At 34.0% G+C, this 24,353-nt stretch overlaps 2 protein-coding genes across 2 annotated transcripts; both read left to right on the top strand.

The window, feature by feature from the left end:
• The first annotated feature begins 338 nt into the window (after positions 1–338).
• LOC130897408 (protein starmaker-like) lies at positions 339–8,201 on the top strand. Its single transcript, XM_057806245.1, has 2 exons — positions 339–441; positions 7,582–8,201. The coding sequence occupies exons 1-2, from the start codon at positions 339–341 to the stop codon at positions 8,199–8,201; spliced, it is 723 nt and encodes a 240-aa protein (XP_057662228.1).
• A 9,510-nt stretch (positions 8,202–17,711) lies between these two features.
• LOC130897407 (uncharacterized) lies at positions 17,712–20,012 on the top strand. The gene is made up of 2 exons (XM_057806244.1): positions 17,712–18,164; positions 19,893–20,012. Exons 1-2 carry the CDS (start codon positions 17,712–17,714, stop codon positions 20,010–20,012), a joined length of 573 nt encoding a protein of 190 aa, XP_057662227.1.
• Positions 20,013–24,353: the final 4,341 nt, after the last annotated feature.

Genomic DNA, 24,353 nt, shown 5'->3' with positions numbered 1-24,353 from the left:
ATTCAACAGATTCAGCATTTGGTCTTAATGACATGCTTCCAAAAAAAATTGGCTGATTGTACAGATATTTTTATATTTTGTTGTGAGTAGTTTTTGATTCCTGATGCAAAGTTCTTTATATGTCCTGAAAGTAATCTTCATTGTGACTCAACTGCACGTTGGAGCAGCTTAAACAAGTCTAGTATAAAAAAAAATAATTGCCATCATGTTTAGCGTGGAACAAACTCATCAAAGTTTGTTTCTATGCTCAATATAGCGTACGAAGGAGGTCTCAAATCAGATTGGCGAGTATTTGGGGTGGCATAAGGCTTTTTTAGAAGGTCGAGAAGAAGTGGGTTATGGGAACCGCGCTGGACGGCCATTCTCGATTACCACAGCTGAAAAACTCGAGTAAGGCCAAATCGGAATGTGCGCTAAAATGGTACCAAGAGTGCTCACTGAGTACGTACTAAGAAAATCTTGACATCTGCAAATGTGATCCCTATTTTTATAAATAACCCAGAAATGAAAAAGAAGTCTACGGGGTGGACGCGTTATTTGATATCTGTGGATATCACGAGTTAGTAAACTTGGTAACAAGACTTAAAGTTGGGATTCAAAACATTAGGTCAGACAATAAATATGATATAAAGAAGAAATTAATATATTTTTGACCAACGACAATACCAATGTAGTGAATCAGTCGAAATATCTTTGAACGAAAGAAAGAGGGAGAGAGAAATGCTTTATAGTCAAAAAATTATTACAATTTATAGACAAAAGCTTGTAAAATTTAAAAATAAACATAAAAATACTTAAATGAAGAAATATACCTACATATTGTTGAATATTTAATGTTCTAATTTTATTTTATAGGGGTAAAGTAGCACTTACAAACTAGTAAATTGCGATAAACGATTATTACTTAACTTATCTCTTTATTCGTGTCATCATATAGTTGATTTCAATCTCTTATAATAATTAACTAACAGAGTGCCCGGTGGCTTCATATAAACTTGACATAATAATTCTCTAAATTCCTACCAATTTGCTAAAAGTGCACCTTGCCCGTTTACGAATATATACATAACCTATCAGGCCCCACGGGTTCGTAAAATCTTCCCCTTTAGTGCCAAATTATAAAATTATCCCAAATTACGCCATGAGAACGATATCTGCGTTATTAGTACCTCATGATAAGTTCAATAGGTGTAAACTGAAAAGTATCGTTTTGGTATGAAATTGTTATAATTTTTTTTATAAAACACACCTGTCGGTGAATATAGTGGATGATCTCGACTACCCCAAGCATGAAATATCACCCACCTGCGAATAGGAAATGTAAATGTTTACATAAATATATTTTCAGACATTTTTCATAACTGTCTTTCTAATAAAATACCGATTCATCTCATGAAATTGAATCATTAAGTTTTGACATTTTTAAAGAATAAATATAAAAATGCTAGGTTTTTTTATCAAAATTTAAATTGAAATCGGCCTTTATTTATGATAGCATCTGAAAATTTTCGTTTATCCCTACAGCTCGCGTCGTTAACATCGCCAAAATTGCCAGAAATCATATAACGTTAATTTAGTTATAAAAAAACCTAAAAACATCGCGTGAAAAAATTATATGTCTAATATTTGATGGAACTCTTTGTGAAAATTCGTTGTAATCAATCCATAGCAACGAACAAAAACTTATTAGAAGTGTCAGTGTAAAGTGTAAAGAAGTCTTATGGTCTTTGGCACCGATCAAAGTTATATAAATTTTCGTAGTTTTATTAACAATGCATTTAGATCGTAGTTTCCAAATAAGTTTTTTCTGTCAGGACTGATGCATTATTAATATTTTTTCCTCAAACATGGACCTTCGAGGATGGTTCCAGAAGTACCTGGCATGACCTAGAGCAGGCAGTAGGTACTTGAAAGATATCACTATATTGAAAAATATATGTTTAAAGACGCCACGTTGTTTAGTATTTGTTTGGCAGTCATTAAAATGTTAACTGCCAAGGCAATTTTCACAATTTTATTTAATCGTATTATATAATTAAAATTTCCAATTTAAACACAAAGTTATCACGAAAAGGTATCCGAAACGTAGAATATTAAAAGATTTCTCGGGTGAATCAAGTGATAGACATTTCTTTGGGGAGGTTAATTAGGAATTATTTCTTAATTGGCAGTCAACGTGTTGATAGTAAACGTTTTCAGTGAATTTGTTAACATGGAAAAAATTGGTCATCGTTATATGAAACAATACTTTTATTTGAAACACCTCAGTCCGATCAATATAAAATCTGAACTAGATTCTACTCTGGGTTAGACTACTCCTTCGTTATCAACAGTAAAATATTGGATAGCAGAGTTTAAACAGACATGCGTAGACCACCATCGCCGTGGTCGACCAGATGAAGTGAAGACACCAGAAATGTTGAAGAAAATCAACAAAGCGGAACTAGATGATGGTCGACTGAAAGTGCGCGAGCTAGAAGACATAGTAGGCATTTCAAAAAGTGTGATACATCGCATATTAACTGAAAATTTGAACTTAAGAAAGCTGTGCACAAGATGGGGGCTTCGTCTCCATGAAGTGTTTGGCAATGTGACAAAAAACAATGGACTGAAAAGGGAAAATCGGCTCCAAAGAAAGCAAAGACCGTTCCACCTGCAGGCATGGTCATCCCATCGGTTTTTTGAGATGCGCGTGGGATAATTTCCATTGACTATCTTGAGAAAGCAGAATCTATCAATGGCGAGAATTGTGCGGACTTATTGCAATGTTTGAGAGAAGAAATCGTTGTTTCATCAAAACAATGCACCAGCTGACACATCCGTTATTGCATGAACAATTGCTAATGAACAAAAGTTTGAATTGCTACATTATGCACCCTATTCTCCAGCTTTAGCTCCTTCGGACTATTTTCTGTTCCCAGACTTGTCTCGGGTGTCAAAGATTTTTCAACAATGGAGAGGTAATGTAGACAGTTAATGGCTATTTTGAGGAGCTTGACGATTCTTATTATAAAAAGGATATCGAACTTATTGAACATCTCTGGGACAAGTGTATGGAGCCAAAAGGAAATTACGTTGAAAAATAAATCTTTCCTCTCCAAATCTTTAGTAGTTACTATTTTTCTTAACGCTTAGTAAACTGTGTTATAATGTAACTGCACAATGAGCTCTCTTGTAGTAAAATTTTTCTTGTGAAAATTTCATTTGTATTATACACCTGCAATACATTGAAGAGCATAAAAGTTTTACGAGGCTGCTACTAACTTGCTTTATTTTATTAGGTACGTTATCTCGCAAAATCGCCATTAGTTTTGAAAGGATGCTTTCAACGAAAAATACGTTATAAGTGCTTAAACAAATTTTATCTCTCTATAATAACCATTTAATGTTAAATCATTTACATCGCATGAACTTCGTTAAAAACGACAGCAAACGTTTCCTGAATAGATTTTTAATCAGTTCTATTATTCACCCCATGATTATAACATAGTTTACAACTACATTATATCGTACTATAATATTTTGTTTTAATTACATCCAATTTTTTATAGATTGAAAATTTAGATGTGGGGATCACTAAAATAACATCATTCGAAAATTTACCTTCAAAACAATCTTCCTTTTACACTAAAATGACAACTTATAAGTATGGAATTACTTGCAATGCACTTGCGTATTTTATACAGAACTATTTTGAGCTTTATAAGCTGTCAGTATACGTCTTATATTCAGGAGAATCCCTTCAGAAGAAGGGATCGGACAAAATGTGCCTTATGTCGAGACCATTGAAAATTCTTTCTTCAAACAATTTCGGCAACTTGGAGCATATATATTTAACCAAATCCCCATGTTTTACAATGATTTCACAAACTGCTCAATTAGCCCCAATTTACTATGAAGAGGATAGCCAGTCAGTTGTTGTCCAGTGGAGCTCTCTGGCTCTACTATCCCACAAACATAGAAAACAAGTTTTGTGTAGCCTCACTGTTGACCCAACAACCATTGATGTCCTTCATATTTGATTCTCTCAAGAATCGTAGCAATTCATTATAGTTTCCTTCCATATGAACTGAGTGTTCCTTTGGAAAATATGTAAATACATTCCCATTATGAACAAGACTACTTTGAAGCTAGTTATGGATGAATCAACGAATTATCACCATTCCGATGAATCTTTTTAATAAACCAAATTTGGTGAAATACTGAGTAAATTCTCTCTCTCTCTCTCGATGTCTATACCAGAAAAATGAGGTATCAGATGATGGAAGGTTTTTCTTTTTTAGCCTTGATCCTAGTAATTCAGCTGCATCTTTTAGAACAGCCAAGTCTCTTACTAGGTCATCGAGCTCAAACTAAGGAAAAAGTTGAAGTTCCACGTCAACTGAGAAATCTGAGATAGATTCGTTCTGGGGAGTCCTTTGTATCACGCGGGATATCTTGCAAATTAGAAGGTGGTTGCGGAACTGGACACTGGACAAATAGCTGAATCAAGGTTAATCCCTTCGCGTCTACCGAACAGAAATAACAGTCGGTTCTGTTTACGCAATATCATAGGAAAGTAAAAACGAAATGCAGTTTTTTTACCCTTGAACCACAAGCGCAGATCTTCCTCACATCTTCTGCACACATTATGAGGAGCTCATGCTTTGTCTTGATCACCAAGTATTAATTTGAAGTAAGCAAAATAAGTCTTCTACACAAAATCAGTTATATTTCTTTGTTGACTTTTCACTGTATATTCACCAAAAATATAACAGAACTTTAGAGAGAAAATATACAACTTCTATGTGCCATAACATGAATAATCTAACGGCAACACGCTGAGACATGTTCAATCTAAATTAACCTATTTAGATAAGGAAATAAATCCAACCGTCTGACTAAGACCAGAAATTCTTCATTCTCTTCCACTAAATTATGATTATATTTATCTGGGAATAGAGAAAAAAATCGACTTTTTATTCCCGATGAATTTGAAGCTTAAAAAATGAGACAGAAATTTTGAACTATATATTTCACACAAGCAGCTGGTAAACCACGTCCGAAGCGTCCAAAGGCACTACAGAATACTACATAGAGTTGTTGGATCGTTTGAATGGAAAAATCAAGGAAAAATGGCCTCATATGTCGAAAAAAAAACCTCTGATTTACAAGTCGATGGTTAAATTGAACGAATTACACTTCGAATCGTTTTCTCATCTACCTTATAGTTCAGATCTGGTCCCCAGTGACTACTGGCTATTCGCTGATCTCAAAAAAATGCTCACCGGTAAGAAATTCAGCTCAAATGAAGGAGCGATTGCTGAAACTGAAGCCTATATTGAGGCAAAAGAAAAATCCTTCTACCAGCACGGCATCGAGAAATTAGGAAAGCGCTGGAATGATTGTATAGCTTCTGAAAGAGATCACATTAATGAATAAAATCGATTTTTGGGAAAAAAATGTGTTTTCCTTAGTTAGTATTAAAATATTTCTTATACCAACCTCAAAAATCAAAAACGGATTTATATAAGAAATCTCTGACGAAAACGAAGTAAAAGCTGAAAACTTAATGTTAAACTGAGAAAGTTTGGAGACTTATACATAAAGCATATGACTAATTTTTGAAGTGGATATCAGTAAATACTGAAAAAAATATTAACGAAACTGTGGGAAATTTTAACGACCTACTCGAAAAAATTACCTCGAGCTAAATATTCCTTGATATACAAGACTTTAATATCAAAAAAGAATAATAATTTCTCCAGTTTTTCACAAAATATATCAATATTTGGAGCAAATGTCAAAAGGGTATAAACCAGTGTTTTATTTAGGCCGACCAAGGGTCCTCTATGTATAAGATTCCCTCGTCATATTATTACAAAACTCAACTTTGATTGCAGTTGTACAAAAAAATAATTTTCGTTCAGTTATTTATTAAAATAAGTCTTCAATAAAGAACAGAGATTCAATAAATTATAATAACTACAAAGTGGTAGGTATTTAAAAATAATAGTTATATTTTTTATAAATTTTCTTATTCAAATTTCATCAATATGTATGTATACAGAGCCAAAACTTTTTTTGTTTACAATTACTATATCTATGCTAGTACAAGCAGCTGTATTAGTATCAGTCACTAATTTTTTTGATTATTCAAATTAGGACCGTGTCATTATACAAAATAACAAAAATTTTGATTTGATTTGTTAGTATAATGTTCTAAAAATAATAATTTATTTGTGAGAAAATCGAGATGGCGTTCGTGATAAAAATTTCTAAGATACAGAGCGTTAAAGTAGACACATGAAAAATCAAGTGAAAAAATTATGTTCAACTTTCAAGTCTTATATCTCGAAAAATAATGACTTTAGAAACTTAAAAATTTCACAGTGTCTATACAAATTCTTTGTAAATTGATAGAAATAAAAAGAAATAACGAGAAATGAATCGTACTGAACTTTTCATAGTACTAAACCATTATATGATGATTTGCGAAGAAAATACATGATTTTATTTGGAAAATCCTACAAATAAAAATAACAAAAATTTTGATATGAATTTACAGTATAATGTTCTAAAAGTATTAATTCGTTTGTGAAAAAATCGAGATTGCGTTCGCGATTGAAATTACTTAAACTAGACATATAATAAAACGAATATTCAACTTTAAAGTCTTATATCTCAGAAGATAATCGCTTTAAAAATGTGAAAACTTCAAATTTTGTGGACAATTTAGTACTGAAACCATAAAGAATAGAAGAAAATTTGTGGTGGAATTTTTGATGAACACCAGCCATGCCAAATATTTTATAATAATTATTTATTTCTGTAGCTATCACAATCAATCAATTTAATCTGTTAGTAATAATTCATTGATAATTCCAATCGCAATAATCGAAGCATTCGCTAACTTCCAAACCACGATTTTATTTACTAATTATAGGTTCCTTTATAAATTCTCATCTACTAGTCAGCTGGAAGTTAGATTGAGAATACTTGATTTGTTTTTTAACCTATTACCTAATAAATAAATAATCTGGTTTATATAACGAATGTACATCATATATTTTTGTTTCTCTAATCAATATCAGTTTGACGTTAATTTACGAACGAATAGAACTTGCTTTCTACTCGTAGTTACCTACTAAATTGGTTTGAATGCTGTTCACCTAAAAATTTTTATCGGGGTTACCTGAAAATTCCGACCTGAAAAAACGTCAGAACTTTATTTATATACGCTGGTATTGAGTGACTCACTAAAACTCCACTCATTTTGGATGCTTAGTTTCTATTTTACTAAGTATATTCATTGGGAAAATTTTTATGTGTACGGAAATTCGACTCCACTTCCGAAAAGTCAGAACTTTCGATTGATATTAAAACTCCGAATTCGACTTCAGTTCTGATACTTTTAATTCAGACGACGAAATAGGCAGCGTGTACTGTCTGAACAGGTTTATACTTGTCACGCGGAAAATCCCGCCGTACGCATTCTGTTAATTACTTGGTCACCTGTCATTTCGTATTTGAAAAACGGTTCATTTGTTATTTTTTTTAATCTCGAGTTTGTTATGAATGTTATGTGACATTTTATTAAAGTCACTAATAATGAAGATACTGAAGATACTGAAGATACTGAAGATACTGAAGATACTGAAGATACTGAAGATACTGAAGACACTGAAGATACTGAAGATACTGAAGATACTGAAGATACTGAAGATACTGGAGATACTGAAGATACTGAAGATACTGAAGATACTGAAGATACTGAAGATACTGAAGATACTGAAGACACTGAAGATACTGAAGATACTGAAGATACTGAAGATACTGAAGATACTGGAGATACTGAAGATACTGAAGATACTGAAGATACTGAAGATACTGAAGATACTGAAGATACTGAAGACACTGAAGATACTGAAGATACTGAAGATAATGAAGGTACTGAAGATACTGAAGATGCTGAAGATACAGAAGATACTGAAGATAATGAAGATACTGAAGATACTGAAGATGCTGAAGATGCTGAAGATGCTGAAGATACAGAAGATACTGAAGATAATGAAGATACTGAAGATACTGAAGATACTGAAGATACTGAAGATACTGAAGATAATGAAGGTACTGAAGATACTGAAGATACTGAAGATTCTGAAGATACTGAAGATACTGAAGAAGTATGTGCAGTTTTAATTCTTAATCAATGGAAATAGATAGATCGATTTCTGAAATGGTTTGTTCCCAAGATTGTCCTAATTTCGTAGAAGGCATTGGATTTAAACGTCTTATGCGGTTAGTGGTGGCGAAGTACCAGTTAAGGGGTAGACAGTTTTTTACAAAACATATTTGTGGAGAATTGTATGCAAAATTGGCAAAAAAAATAAATTATTCACTGAAACAATATGACAAAATTTCATTTACAACGGACATTTGGAGTAAACCAAGTTCAAACATTTCGTTATTTAAGTCTAACAACGCACGGTTTAAATGAAGAATTTAACAGAGTTGAAGTTATTTTGAAATGTCACACATTTAACGGAAGACATACGGGAGATCTAATCCTAGAAAAAATTAATAGTAACCGAAACGGAAATCACAAATGAGAAAATTCACTGTTCTGTTTGTTAAACCAAATTTGATTCTTTTGGAATCACTTCATGCGACTTAATTTATAACTTGTATTAGTACTGAAATTGAAGATTTTGAAATATATATAAAATATCTTATTCTATAAAACCGGTTCTCAAAGGATTGTCCAGCAGTTTAACATGGTTTTCAAAGAGATCATATTTCTACATGTCGGCAAAAGTCAGACAACAAATCTGCATTGAGAGCAAAAAATGCAGCGTCAAAATAAATGTATCTAAAGAAATTACAAAAAAGATTCGAAAGATGGTTACTGGAAGTGTTCAAATTGATGCCCATGATGATCAATTTACGGCAACGTTTCTCAACGGAAAAGTAGGTCCGGCAAAGCATGTCAAGCTGTCCGCGAAGAGTTTCAGCTTCTTCTTCAATTGCAGTTTGGAGGTCGGGAAGGGTGGTGGTCCTCTTGCAAAAAGAAATCACGTGTTGTCAGCTCACATGAATTCTCGTCTATCTATTTTCCAAGATGAACATCAAGAAACTCTCGCTCACATAACGCGTAGTGTGACGAAGCTCCATCCTGCATGAAATGACGGATGCTCACGAGAATTTGATCGATGTGCCCATGTAAATCTTCGAGCATTTCCAGATAACTTTGGCCCGTCGCGTGACCCTCAAAAAGTAACAGATATCGGTCGTCCAGAATGCGGTGCGTCGGCAACAGAGCACGTTCTTAAGAATTTCTGGTACGTCTTCCACACTGTTGAACGATTGATTGAAGCGGCGAGTTCGGAAATTGTTGCTAATATCCAGATACAACGTAACAAAAAACCTTTTTTTTGAAAATGCAACTACTCGACGAACACGTATCATAATGACACAGACACAACCGTCTGAAGCACGAACATGCTTCGTTTTAATCTTTTTCGACAACGTTGCCAGACTAATGAGTGTTGCCGGACTTTTGCCGATTTTTCTTATGCCGACCTCTGTGTTTCCCTATAGTATTAAAACTTTATGATAGATTTTGTCGTTATAAATATATGATACTGCAATGAGGACATTAAACTGCTCAACCTCCATTTTCCTCGACTATACTTTGTCCATTTGTTCAGAATAGATTTATCTGCATGTTATGGTTCGCAGTTCTCCATCTAGAGCAAATTGCGAACTTGGTAACAATGTAAATTTCATAAGAATAAACTGGACATTGGGTAACAAATAGTTTTCGAAATCTCATTAGAGACAATTTATTACTCTCGATAATTTCGTTCGTTATTTGTAATTGAAATAGAGGTACAAATATCCTATTACTTCACAATCTGTACGTTACACCGTTAAAAAATAAGAAAAAGAGAATTCAAGGACTCGTTAAAGTATAATTAGATTTCAAAGAAATCTAGGACAAGGTACATTGAGAAAACAATAGTGTTGTTCAAGTTTATAATACCATGTAAATATCTTTCTAATCACGTGAAGATAAATGGTTAAGAATAGAATCTTCTAGAGATAACGATTGCAGACTTTAAATTTTTTTCATGTATGTTTGGTAAGTGAGATTTATCTCCAATTTTTAACAATAATATAGAAATGTTTCACACACTTGAGAATAAGTTTTAATGAAACTTCATTTTCTACGCACTGACTTAACAAATAGTACAGGCAAATTAAGGCTATTGACACAACTAAATTGTCTAGAAATGACTATATTATAGAATTTTGGAGATCTGTATCAAAACAATTTAATATAGTCTCTAAACTTTGACAAGGTGTCGAGGTAGATGTAGAGGTAGTTTCCAGGCTCTACGAGTCCCTCATCACTTTCATAGGAAACAAAAGGGGATCTTTCCATGCTTGTAAAGAAGATGATAAAAGAAAATGCTCATAAGAATACAGAAGTATTCACAAGAGAAAGACGTTATCATTCTAAGATTAATACCTTCCCAATATGGGATCAATTGGTGAGCGGGTTGAGAAGACGCAAAACTTCTTATGATGCAGTAACTGCCAAAAATTATACCCACTGGATCTTGCGGATGAATTACAAGAAGAATGTGATCTTTTAAAACGATTCTTGACGTGTGAAAACAAAATGAGTTTGTGGCAATTCAACCTATTTATTAAGGAAAAGGATTTAAAGGAATCATTTTTCTGTGCACTGCAGTAACAAATTGCAGTGCAGAACGATTGAACAGTTTAGCCATTCTTAATATAGAAGATGACTCAATAGTATCTATGATTTATAATAATGTGAATCGTAAAAAATACAAATATTTTTGTATGCCCTTTTTCCATTATTGACAAACGGGTCCCTTTCAAAGCAGATCTTTTTCTAAGGAAATCTGAGCAGATCCGTTGATGCAAAAGCTTTTGGTAAGGAGTCAGATTTTTTGGCTTTTTTTCCATGTGTAATTCCTCGTGTAAATTTTTTCTAACTGTTTCTGTATCGGCATTTACAGCCTCGGCAATCATCCGGATGGTATCCGGATGGTAATTCGACGATCTGCACGCACAATTTGGTTGATTTTGGTCACTGTTTCCGGAGTTTAATTAGTCGCAGGGCCATCTGGGCGCCGGTCATCTTCAGTGCTCTCTCGTCCCTCACTAAGGCGCTTACACCACTCAAAAACACGCGCACGAGATAGAGAATTGTCTCCTAGCAACAATTTATAGCACTCAGCTGGAGCTTTTTTCAATTTAACGAGAAATTTGAGATTTTTTTCGTCACAGATGGTTTTCGGCACGAGAAAAAGACACGTTCGTTTGAAATCGCTACTACACAAATATTATAATAGTGACGGAAACGTGTTTTGGAACGTGCATAGACGAGATTTCTAGATACCCAACGAATTACTCACCCGTCTAGGACGCCCTCTAGGTACAAAGTCTCGTTATTTAATAACCAGACCTCGTAATTAATTCAAAAATATATTTTTTATGCTGATAAACAGTATGTATCCAATGTGCAAGTGCTTGTATTATATAAAATTGTTGAAATTGTTTAACTTTCCTTTTTTTATTGATTTCGCCAAACATATGCTGTGTATATGTCTATATTGGACTTATTTCAAATACGTATACATTGAATTTACAAATTTTCAGGAACAACAGATGTTTATAAAGTATAAATGTTATGTGAAAGTGACTTATAAATAAGCTTATTAATCGGGAGAAGTAATTTCTAATAATATTGAAAAAGTTGTGTCAATAAAAAAACTGTGCTTCTTACAAAATTTTAATATAATGACGATCAATTCAATAAAATTTCACATCAACTAGTAGAAAATCTGCTGCTTTCATAATAATCTTTCAATATTTGGAATTTATTTGATGATGATAATAAATATTTGATTATAATATTTTTCCACCAGACAAATATATTTTGATAAAGACTAAGAAGAAGTCTAAGCGTCAAATTTCTATCTGTCTTCGAGAAATTATGAAAGAATCTAATTTTAAATGAAAAGAGACCTACGTAGACCATTGGTCCGTAACCTTGTAATTTCTCTCCACTTCTTTCGGTCCCTCGTTTTTTCTCTCCAGTTCTCGATGTTTTTCTCTTTAAAGTCTTCTTCCACAACTTCCCTCCACCGTTTTTTAGTCTACCTCTTGCTTCTGGTATCTCCCATGCAAGTCATTTCAAGAGCCTGTCTTCGTCCATTCATTCTAAGTGACCTTCTTGTCTTTATAAACGCGTTGATTGGTGACTCATTGAAAAGTGTGTAAATTTCATGGTTTGATCTTTTCTCCCATCATAACTCTGTATGCTTTCCTTCAAACATTTTTTCTTAAATATTTTTCCTTCCCAGATTTCTAATTTTTGTTTAGTTTCATTCGTTATTACTCAGGTTTTTAGGGTGGGTCTCTAAATTGTTTCATAAATTCGATTTTTGTTAAGCCTGGATATCTCTTTCTATATTAATATTCTTCTAAGGCTACCTGTATAGCTGTTACTTCGATTTCCTTTTCTTCTGGTCATTTATCATCTAGTAGTACACCCAAATACACGAAATTTTCTACTTTCTATTAACCTCTCAACATATTTATATTGAAATTTCTTCCACATTTGTTCTTTATTTCCATAAATTTTGTTTTGTGATTATTGAAGTGTACGCCTATCTCTTCGGCTGCTGTTGATACTTGTTTTGTGTTTCTTCAGGCTTCCTTCATTGGCATAAGCTAAGCGTTAATGACTTCTGTTAAATATAATACCATTTCTATTGATAGAGAGTCGCCTTGACGAAATCCTTGTGGTGTTTTGAAAGGTTCACAACTGGAAGATTATTCAACGTAATTAAGAAATACTTTCTAGTCAAAAAAAATGCAAAAGCAAATTGAAATAGAAATTTATGGGAAAGTAGTTAAGTTTAACCAGAAAAGGAAAATACAGAGTACCTACATAAATGCAATTTCTAACAAAAAATATTGAAATAAATCAAGATACAACACAAAAAAGAATGGCATTATAAGGGAAAAAATCGAAAACAAATTTTAAAACAAATCGAGGCTCGTGAACTACGAAGGTTTGTCTACGTCTTGAGAATGCTAGAAGAAAGATGTAAGAAGCTCGAAGTTACAAAAACAAGTAAGTAAGATTGGGGAGGAGGTGAATAAAAGGAATGGAAATAAAACAAAAGACTCAATAAAGAAAAGAATGTGGAAAGCTGTGGAAAGTGGAGCCCACGCAATAATTCAACTCCTGAACCTGAAAATTTAGAAAGGCATGAAGTTTAAGGTAAATTAAGGAGCTACTGGAAATATTTCTTCAAAAGTGGGCTGTTTTGGTTTTGCTAGCAGTAGCGATATTTTGTAAAATGCTCGGAGACCATCATCACTTCTTGATATTATCGAACATCGAATATTTTGTTCATCGTGAATCTTTCCTAAAATCCATCTCTGATTGGTTCAAATTTTTACCTATTTCATCAGGTCTTAAATCATTCTCCAGGCTAAAATAGAATCATTGCAGAGAAACTTGGTTTTATAAAAGACACGCCAAGGAAGTAACTGGAATAAATTTTGAATAATCAACATATTGTCTACAAGTTTTCACAGGTTCAGCCTTAGCTGGAATTTTCTGAACGTTTGGTTATTTTTATACGTATACAGCAGTCTGTAGTGGTAGTTTGAACAGAGTATTCAGGAGATAATTGCTTATAAAACAAAATTTCTTTTTCTCACCAATTTACAAAATATCACTCTTGAAAGGTGATGAATAAAATTGACTTTTTGTTAATTTTTTTTCTAAACTAGAAAGTTGAGATTCTGTAATTTTCGTGCACTCGCAAAGAACTCCGAATACTTGTTTTATTTGAATATATTGATTCATTTTAAAATTGTTTTCCAAAACCAATAACTGCAGAGAGAAAAAATAAATACCATTATTTAAAAGTTTTCTAGCAATGAGTGAAAAATAATACTATTCTTAATGAATGAATAACCAACTCTAGCCAAAAAACATAGCCAACGTGTCGTGAATAACCGTACATATTTAGAAAGAAAATAGAAACTCAATTTTAGTCACCATCTTATGAAAGTAATACGAGGACAGTCCCAGAAGTATCTGACAAAGAAAAACAGAAAATATAATTGTTTTTCAACAATGAGTCCGATATCCTTTTTATAAAAAGCTCCTCGAAATAGCCATTAGCTACTAATTCACTGAAAACGTTCACTTTTGATAGCTGCCAATGAAGTACTAAACAACGTGGTGTCTTCAAACTTGAAGCATTTACCGTATAGATTGTGTATTTTCTATTAGTGGTATTTTTCAAGCAACTACCACCACCTCTTGAAATTTAGAAACACAAAATATTTCTCGAAAGGAACAACTTTTTAAAAAAGGCATTATGCATAAAAGGATAATACTACAATCTTATTTGATTTAATCCTTACGCGCACTTATTGATATATGGGTGATTCCATTATAACTGTGATATTCAATGTCCTGTATTGTTTTTTTGTACTAGTCATTAATTAATAATCAATTAATAAAAATTTTGTGTTAATTGAATAATTCTTAAGATATTTCAACATTATTTTTATACAATATAACTTGCCACTTAAAGAAAACTTATACTACATCACTTGAATGTCAGTACCGTGTCATGTCCATTCCTAGAATTTACCGATAAATTATTAATTTTTTTTTGTCGTAACAAATGATTTAAACTAATTACCTTATAAATTCTAATGTTTATGATCAAACTGAGGAAAATTGATGCACTTGTTGTTTAATATCTTAAGTTACCATGTCAGTACCGTGGATAAATGAGTCAGTACCGTGGAACTCAAAATCCGACATTTGTGTCTTGCTCGTGATACTTTGAAGTTGTAGTAAATTCCTCTTAGAGTTTTATTTTTACAGTAAAATAGATGAATAATATGCATAAAAAAGTTAGAAAAGTTAAATTTTAAAATCTTGAAATTTTGAATACAAAAAATCACAGTTAGAACGGAATCACCCATATTGAAATGAACCTGGCTCAACAATATAGCTTCAAAAAGCTACTCCGATATTGTTCTAATATTCTTTTTTGGCCTATAAATAGATAAGAGTATCATTTTCCTATAAAAATTTTGTTTTCCTAGTGCTATAAAACTGTTACAAATGCTTGAAAATGTACGTTTTGAAGGGAAAAGTATTTCCTTTGAAATGGATCCTCATTTGAATTTGCCCAGACCGAAATACGGCCGATTGAAAGAGAAATCAGCGCATTTTTGCATTTTTTACACTGCTTTGCCTATAATTTTGATTCTAATAAATGTTTTTTCAAAATTCAAAAACGGAATTATTCCTTAAAAAATTTACAACCAGACTCTTTCATCCGAAACCCCGTAACCATTGCAGATAATAAATTATGGACGTTTAAACAATTAATGTTAATAACAAAAAATTAACCAGGGTGCCGGCGTCGCAACCCCCAAAAATCGATCCTCCGGGTCAAAAAACATAGATATCGATCATTTTTTCGTGGCGACCCATAAAGGGCTACTGGAGCCCGTAGCCAGCGCCCGGACTAATATTCTTGTTCAAAATAATTCTAATCAAATTATACCTGCACGTTCACATCACTATGTCTTGATTGGGTAATGAAAATATAACAGATATCCTATAAAGTGTTGACATACTCATTTCTTTTATATTTTCAAGGTTTTTGCTCTTTTATTAAAAACTCTCCCCCACGATTTAAAACCACCAACCGAATCAACAGCGTGTTATGCGGATATATTTATCATATTTATAATGACCAGTGTGAGCGAAATGAACGAAAATCTTATTCATATGGTATCAACAGATGTGACTTGATCGGGGGTGATCGCTCGACCAGAAAATGGTGTAGCACAGAGTAATAATCAACCTGTTAATTATTGTATCAATACGGCGATGGGGAAAACTGCGAAGTAATATTGAACGCTCCAATTTTTTAATAAAATTTATTATTCAAGATGCAATGACAATGATCTGAAAATATTTCAATGGTAAGTACAAATTAAAATATCTTTTCGATTCAGGGCTTAGACTGTACAAAATAATAAAATAAATTCTGAAAAATTATTGTCAAATCATATCAAATGAAGAAGACTTAATTAGTGCGGTTTTTTCTTAAAATTTGAACGTTTCTTTAAGAAAAACATGTACAATAGTATTGCCCATCTGAAGCTATGTACTTTCTCCATCTTTCTGGCAATTTGTGGATCCCATCCCTAAAGAGTTGCGCCGGCTTGGCAGCCAATAATGAATCAAGCCAATTTTTGATATCTTGCTCTGATGAGAACCGTTTTCCAGTGAGGGCGTTCTGCATCGACCGAAACAAATGGTAGTCAGAAGGGGCAAGGTCTGGGCTATAAGACGGGTGAGGTAAAACTTCCCATCCACTGTTTTCCAAATAGTTCTTAACTGGAATAGCAACGTGGGGCCGAGCGTTGTCATTATGGATAATTATTGCCTCGTGTCTGGTTGCACATTCCGGGCGTTTTTCGGCTACTGTTCACTTCAAACGGATTAATTCTGTTCGGTAGCGTTCTCCATTGATGGTTTCACCCGGATTTAGCAGCTCATAATACAGTACACCCTTCGGATCCCACCATTACCTTCGCGCCATGGATATTCGACTTTGCCGTTGAATTGGCTGGTTGGTCGGATTTCACATATGATTTTTTGCGCTGGGGGTTATCGTCATGGATCCATTTTTCATCACCAGTAACAATCCGATGCAAAAATGAATTCCTTCTATCGCCTTTCGACGTCTCTCAGCTTGAGTTCATGTGGAACCTAATTTCCTTGCTTTTGAATATATCCAGCTGCTTTTAAACATTTTGAAATGGCTGCTTGGGTGACACCCAAAGATTCTGCGATCTCGTCTTGTGTTTGGTAACAATCTTCATCGAGTAATGCTTCCAGTTCTTCATCTTCAAACTGTTTTGCCTGCCCAGGACGTTCATCGTCTTCCAAGCCAAAAATCACCAATTTTACATCGTGCAAATCACTTGGTACGTTCGCTGAGCTAGAGCATGTTCACCATAAACAACCACCAAAAAACTATGACTTTCGGCAGCATTTTTTTTTCATATTGAAGTAATGAAGAAGAACTCCCCGCAAAAACACTTTTTTAGGAACAAAGTTCGACATATTTGAGTGAAAAAAAAAATACTGTTGTTAACGCTTCAAATTAATGACATATACTGAAAAGACGTACAATAACAGTAACTTTTCAACGCAGTTTCGGAATATTGGAACGATGTAATATTATACAAGTTACGTCATCTCTTATCAAACCGCACGAATTAAGTTATAGACCCATACTTAAGGGCGCTTGACATGGTGCGAGACAACGTGAAAGAAATTGAATATTGCACGTCACTTGGTATTATGCAAGTCTCTTTCCATTGCATTATGACTGCCACCAACAAAAATTCTATTAGTAAAAGCAAACAAATTCTAACCTCAATTTTTGTTCAATATTTTTTGGCCGGTTTGAAAATGAGAATTACAAATCTAGGCTGTATCTTCAGTTCTGTGAGCCAATTGGTTCTTTTACCCCAGGTAGGTAGCTAACCTCGCCTGAGAACCTCCTTCTTTATCTAAGCTTAGGACCGGCAGTGTCTTCCGAAGAGCTACTCAATCCACCCATCAGATGACCAGGCGGACAATCGCGAAGGATCCGCTCAGATGTAAGCTGGTGGTGGAGGACAATCCCATAGAACAAGTTATGCAATTCAGATATCTGGACATAGATATATCAAATACTCACGACCCAGTTAAAGACCTAAGAAGCCAGATTAACAAAGCATCCTCACTATCAGGATGCCTACGAGATATAGTCTGGTCCAACCCGTACATGCGCAAAGATAGCAAAATTAGAATCTACAAGACTTGTATCAGACCCATCACGACGTACGGTACGGAAGTCCGCGAGGACAACAACAAGACGAAGCAAATGCTGAGGGTGGCCGAGATGAAAACACTAAGAACAATAGTGGGGAAAACAAGAAGACACAGAGTAAGAAATACAGATGTCAAAGAGCAATGCGGGATACAAGACATTATGAGATGGGGAAGACAACGTAAGAGGCAGTGGTACAACCATGTAAGACGGATGGACAAGAACAGACTTTCGAGAATAGTCCTAGAAAACAACCCGCCCGACTCAAGGCCTCCCGGGAGACCACCTAAAAGATGGAAAGATAGTTGGCAATCCAACTCTCAGGAAAAGATGCAGAGGCAGCTTCAGAATTAACAGATCGACAGATCTCCAAGAAGTAGAAGAAGAAGAAGACAATTCTTCTAAGTAAGTAACGAAGTGAATAAGTGGTCAGTGAATCGCTGTCAATAATTATATCTGCTGCTGTCTTACTTTTAGAGCCTGATGGAGAAGTTGGTTGTTGTGTAAAAAGTAACTAGATTTTTCACTAGAATTGCAACTTGTACGCAACAAAAATGACGCAAAACCGATAATGTTGCAAATGCGACATCTTGTATGAGCTGAACTTCATCTGCGCATGCTTTTGATCAAGAAATATTGCATCTTGCATTGCATTGCACTTTGTCTTGCATCATGTCAAGCGGCCTTTAGAAGCTTAATATGAAGAATGGTAAATCTATCAACAATTATCCAAATCATATGCATACTAAAATAAAAGTGAATTTTTAGCTATGCTTCGTCGATTTCAACATATTATTATCTTTCTTTTCATCAAAGATTGTTAATATCTGTACAAGAAAGTGAAATTTCATCGTTATAAGTTCAGTTGTAATATAACAACGTCATAGACAATATTTTGTTCTACATCCGACTTTTGAGAGATATGTTTCGTAAAATTCTTTGAGTGAAGACTTTAGCATATACTTGAAATATATTCTCGAGGTGGTATTAGTTACTCGAGGGTTGTTACTTAAGTTTTGAGATATGGCAACACCGATGTGAATGACATTTTTAATGGTGGACGTACTCAAAACGTGTTGTGCTATTTGAGTTGTTTACAGATATTTGAAACATTCATCGTGCGACGAAAAATAAGGTGAAATTAAACGTAAACATATAATTGTTAAATTTAAAAGGTTTAATATGAATTATCAAACTTTTGTATTGTTGAAAACGATTTGAGGTATTTAAATACCTCAAAATTGTGTTGCGAGATTACGGATTCACTCACATCAAAGTGACGAAGCAAAATGAGGTAAAGAATGTAATATAAAAAAAGATAAAAGTCGTTTACTCCAAGTAATTACATATTATAAACGTCTCACAAGGGACCACTGGCATAAGTTGCTGGGTCAATTGGATTTTGTAGGCATGCAGCTGTAAATGCTCTGAAGGGTGCCTGTTGAAATGTCTAGTTCTTGTGCCTGAAAGCGAATTGACGTCTCTGGCCTTTCTGTTACACTCTCGCAAACTGTTACTTTTCACAGTAGATGAATTAGGCACATTGGACGCACTTTACAAATAGTAGCAATCACCGTTCACCATTTTGATAATAATTTTTGACAATCAAGACGTTCTATGTTCCCAACTGTCAACTTTCGATGTCATAATTATGTGATATCATGACTGTCAAACATGGCGCGTGATTCAAATTTTGCGCTTCTATTGAAACACCCATAAACCTACCGCATATTCTAAGTAACAACAATTCTGTATCATCTTCTATCGTACCATATAATTCGTTACCTCGTCATGCATGATAGGGTATTTTTTCTCGTTTTTTATTCGGATCTTATAACGAATCAAAAATTAAATAAATATGGCTTGTGTTCCAATGTTTTATCATAATATTTACATGAAACCTCCCCGCTTTTATGTATTGTATTGTTTCAGATGAAGGACAAAAGTGCAAACGACCTCAAATACTTTTATCTCGAAGTTTCGCACCAACTTTCAGTAAATGTGCAGAACGTCTTTTCTGCGGAAAAAAATGGAACTTGTCAAAAGCAATAAATAATAACTATTTTTATATTAAATGACTTTTATTTTATTTTAGAGATACATAATATTATATACTTCAAAAATATGATTTGTTTAATTTAGGTTTGTTAATATTTTTGACAGATTTATCTACACTCAAGCTTCCTCTTTAATTCTAAATGTGAGTGATCTCGCTAGAAATTACATCGTCTCTTCTGGGCTAAATGATTATGGTTATATAGCTATTCGATAGAAACCCAAGAGTAACATAACTTATTATCCGGTATAAATAGGGTATCTTGTAAATGTTGACACGTTCGGGGATATAGAGTGTTCATTGTAGCGAGACCTCAAACTGTTAACAGTGTCATACACCACCGATTTTGAATACTTGCTACCCTATCAAATATTATGGTTAGTTTACATTTTAGTGATACGGGGTGCTAACAATACGACTATTCTCAGTCATGACAGTTGTTACGGGTGCATGAGAAAAAAATTATCAATTAATATTCCAATATTTAGTAGAAATGCAAAATGATTCTTTCCTGAAAAATGATGAAGATTCTTGGATGTTTATGAACAAAGTTTCGAATAGGATTGAAGAAGCAAATTTAAACTCAATATTTGCTGCTTGGATGATTTCTACAATATTGTTCCTAAATGTCTTCCATTCTCTTAATCAAAAGCCGATACTTTATATTATATGTTACTATATATTATTTATATATTTATATTATATATATATTTGTAAAAACAAACTTGAAAGTAGCTATTAAGTACAGGAATTGTAGATTATAGCAATTATGTTCTTTCAGAAAGTCGCACGACAGAATTTTTTTCCTTTGACATTCACTTTTGACCTATTATCATCAGTAGATGTCTTTAGATCAGGTAGTTCGCATTACAGAACCAAGATAGACGACCACGGGAGCGAATTTCTTTTGAATGTGGGTTCATAGAAGATGGCCATCGAATTACACTTTCTTGGCCCTAGCAGCAAAGCTCTAAAACTCGATCACTAATTTACTCGACGCTGATTTTACAATCACTGTACTAAGAAGTCTAAGCACCCGCTTTGAACTAAATTTTGTCATTTTTAAATGCTCATGTAGTATCTGGAAATGCCGATTTGTGTTGCTACTTTTTTTGTTTTTAAGCGCCGGTAACTTAGACCAATAATTTAATGTGTTCTGGAGTAATCACCGTCACAGGACCTCCCGCACATAGATCAACATCTAATAATACTTAAATTAATTTTGAATTATTGAAAATGATGGACACAAGTCACCTTAAACAGCCTATTTTTGTTTTATGTTGGTGTTAAGCCCTCCGCACACAAACCGACTCATTTGCAATTCGAGTTGTCAATGGGAGTCACGCGCAACCTTGTTTGTGTTTCACAGTGGGAGTCCTCACACGGGCCAACTGCCAGTCGTAAACTCAAATCCAGATGGCAACGTGAATCGCTTGAGTTGCACGCAACGCTGACTCCCGGTCGCCTGCAATCTCAGTAGTGTAGTTGCGTGCCGTACAATAGAGGATCACGGGTGCGGAGGGCCTTATATTATTTAAAATGGGTGATCAATCTGAATCAATCAATATTTCTTTAGCTGAAGAGGTGGAGAAGCATGTACAACTACCACCTTCCTGGTTATTCAAAGAAAAAAGATTACTAATAGTAATCTCTCATTTCTACCTCAGACACATTACTGCAAGAATGCATTTTCAAAAACTAGCACTACATAAAGTAAAATTGTTGCAAACATGGCCCCCCTGTGTACGGACTCCACTTGCACAACTCCGATTGCACGATTCCGATTGCACGATTTCGATTGCGCGTTGCGCAATCAAGTTGCAAACTCAAATTGCAAATGAGTAGACTCGTGTGCGGAGGGCCTTAGTCTTTCTTTAGTCAAAAATCTCATAACTGCCCGAAACGCAATCGGTACTGGTAAATCTACGTTATGTGCTTCCCTTTCTTAGAATAACCTTCAGTCTTTGTTAGACAAATATAGCAGTCGTCAAAATGGTTAGTGGGTTCCCGCCATACCATTGGAATTGCAAAAAACGTGCTTTTTCGCTTACCATTCATCCACTGCACCTGTGACAAGCCAGAACTAACACAGCACGCGTGGGGGCCCAATACTTGTCTTGGTCTCCAATTAAAGTATCAAAATTTTTGAAATAGGCTTTTTTCACATTTTGGCTTGCAATTTCACCATAAATTCTCTACAAATATAGCAAAATTTGTCAGGAGAAGTTTGGCAGCTGCGGCGCGTTTGACTCAACATTTTCATCTTTATAATCACTTTTTGCACTATGAACAGAAAACCACTTATTATGAAATTCAACAGATTACTTATATTTAAAGTTATTTTCATTCTGAATAATACAGTTCAGGTATTTTTTCGGCCATAAAATTTACCGATATTAACCGCACCCTTATAAAATTACAGGAATAATTAAGCTATTGAAAAGTGGTACGTGCTAGGGCTTAATAAATATTTTTTCTATTATTCGACGGGTATTTTCATTTTAAAAATTAAGGCTTAGCCTGTGTCTTGTCGGCCAGTGAATTGATAGCTTTCCATCATTTGTACATAAATCTCTATTTTGAATTCAAACTAGGATCAAGAGACCTTCGAAATAGTTTTCAAAAAGCTATTTTCAAGTAGTTAAGAAATTTTTCTATTGTTAAATCTTATGAAACTTTAAATTTTCACATATAATCCATAATATAGTGTGTAAATTTATTCATGTTATGTCGTATAATAATATAATATACAATTTAACTAATAGTTTTGATTATATCGAAAATTGAATAATCAATCAATAATTTTTTGTGAAAATCGCGTAAAGTACCACTCATATCATAATAATTTCGATCGTTTTTTTGAAATTAAAGGCAAAGAGTCGATTTTAAGTTAACAGAACGTACCTAACCTTGAAAAACTAATTCTCACTCTGGCCACGCACGAATATAATTAAATATATATTGCATTAGTATGTTCTCTCTCGGAATATTGCTCCTCAATTATCATTATAATAAAATTGGCAAGTTTTTTTAAAAGTTTTTTGTTGTCACCTCCAATTAATATCAGCTTAATATTGAGTTTATGTATATTCGTACATACAGCTGTGTCCAAAATTGAAGTAAAAAAATTATTTCTGCTGGTAATGTTACTTGAAAACGGTAGTGTAATAAAAAAGACATTTGTGAACACATCTTGTCAAAATAGCCGTATTTACAGAATGATAATTACAAGGTGTAGATGCCAACAGCCAAATATTTGAAAAATAAATAATTTTGAGATACGAATATACGAGTATATAAAACTGGTAGAGAATGATGAAGAATAATCTTATCATACATAGTGTCCGAATTACCAAGAAAATATAAATGATTACCTGGAATATTGTTTGTAAGTAGTAATCTCAGAATTTTTTATCGAAAGCTGCTTATTCTAATTACTACTTATTCATCATCATCATCATCATCTTCTTCTTCCAGTGCCTGCTTCATTCTAAAGAAGGTTGGCAATCATCCTTTGGAATTCCTCACGATCTTCAGTCATGCGTTTTAGATATACAGCATCACGTATGTGGAACCAATCTCGAAGGTATTTCAACCATGAAAATCTTTTTCTACCCAGGCCGCGCCTGCCTTCTATCTTCCCTTCCATGATCAGCTGTAACAAGGCATTCTGTTTATTCGTCTTAGCACCTCGTCGTTGGTTACCCGATCCGTTCATGGTATTTTAAGGATCCGTCTAAAGAGCCACATTACTTGTGAGAAGCGACTTTCTCTACGGGTTGGTTATTAATTGACAGCGACACATTATTAATACTAGTTTTCGATATTACCATGAATTTCGTTTTACGGTAGTTCATTTTATGTCCTTCATCATCATCATCATCATCATTATCATCATACAATTGCAATACCACAACTACAGAACCTGTTGAATGTATCAACAACAAGTAAAAATAATGTACGAATTCTAACAGGAGTCCTAGCGAGGCACTGTCCCCTCAACAAACATCTGAAGATCTAAAGATGTTGTACAAAGGATGAAACCTTCATCCACATTCTCTCGAAGTGTGAAACACTACGGAGGACTACATCTGGGAGCGTATGAAATAAAAGAAGATCTCTGGTAGCCATCTCACGTGAAAGGGGTGAAAAAAAGGGATCCTTTGGGTGTTCGTGTACATAATACCCCATCCATATCCATATCCATATCCATATATACATAGGATTTATACTCTTTCAGAACCGTTGGACATCGAACAGACAGTGAACAGAGCAACGGTTTTAAATTGAAGGAAAGTTTGGTGAAACTGTATTTTTGGCTGTAGAAATCTTTAACA

This window comes from Diorhabda carinulata, chromosome 8, assembly GCF_026250575.1.
Source record: "Diorhabda carinulata isolate Delta chromosome 8, icDioCari1.1, whole genome shotgun sequence".
Lineage (NCBI taxonomy): Eukaryota > Metazoa > Arthropoda > Insecta > Coleoptera > Chrysomelidae > Diorhabda > Diorhabda carinulata.
This window is presented reverse-complemented; position numbering and strand designations above follow the sequence as displayed.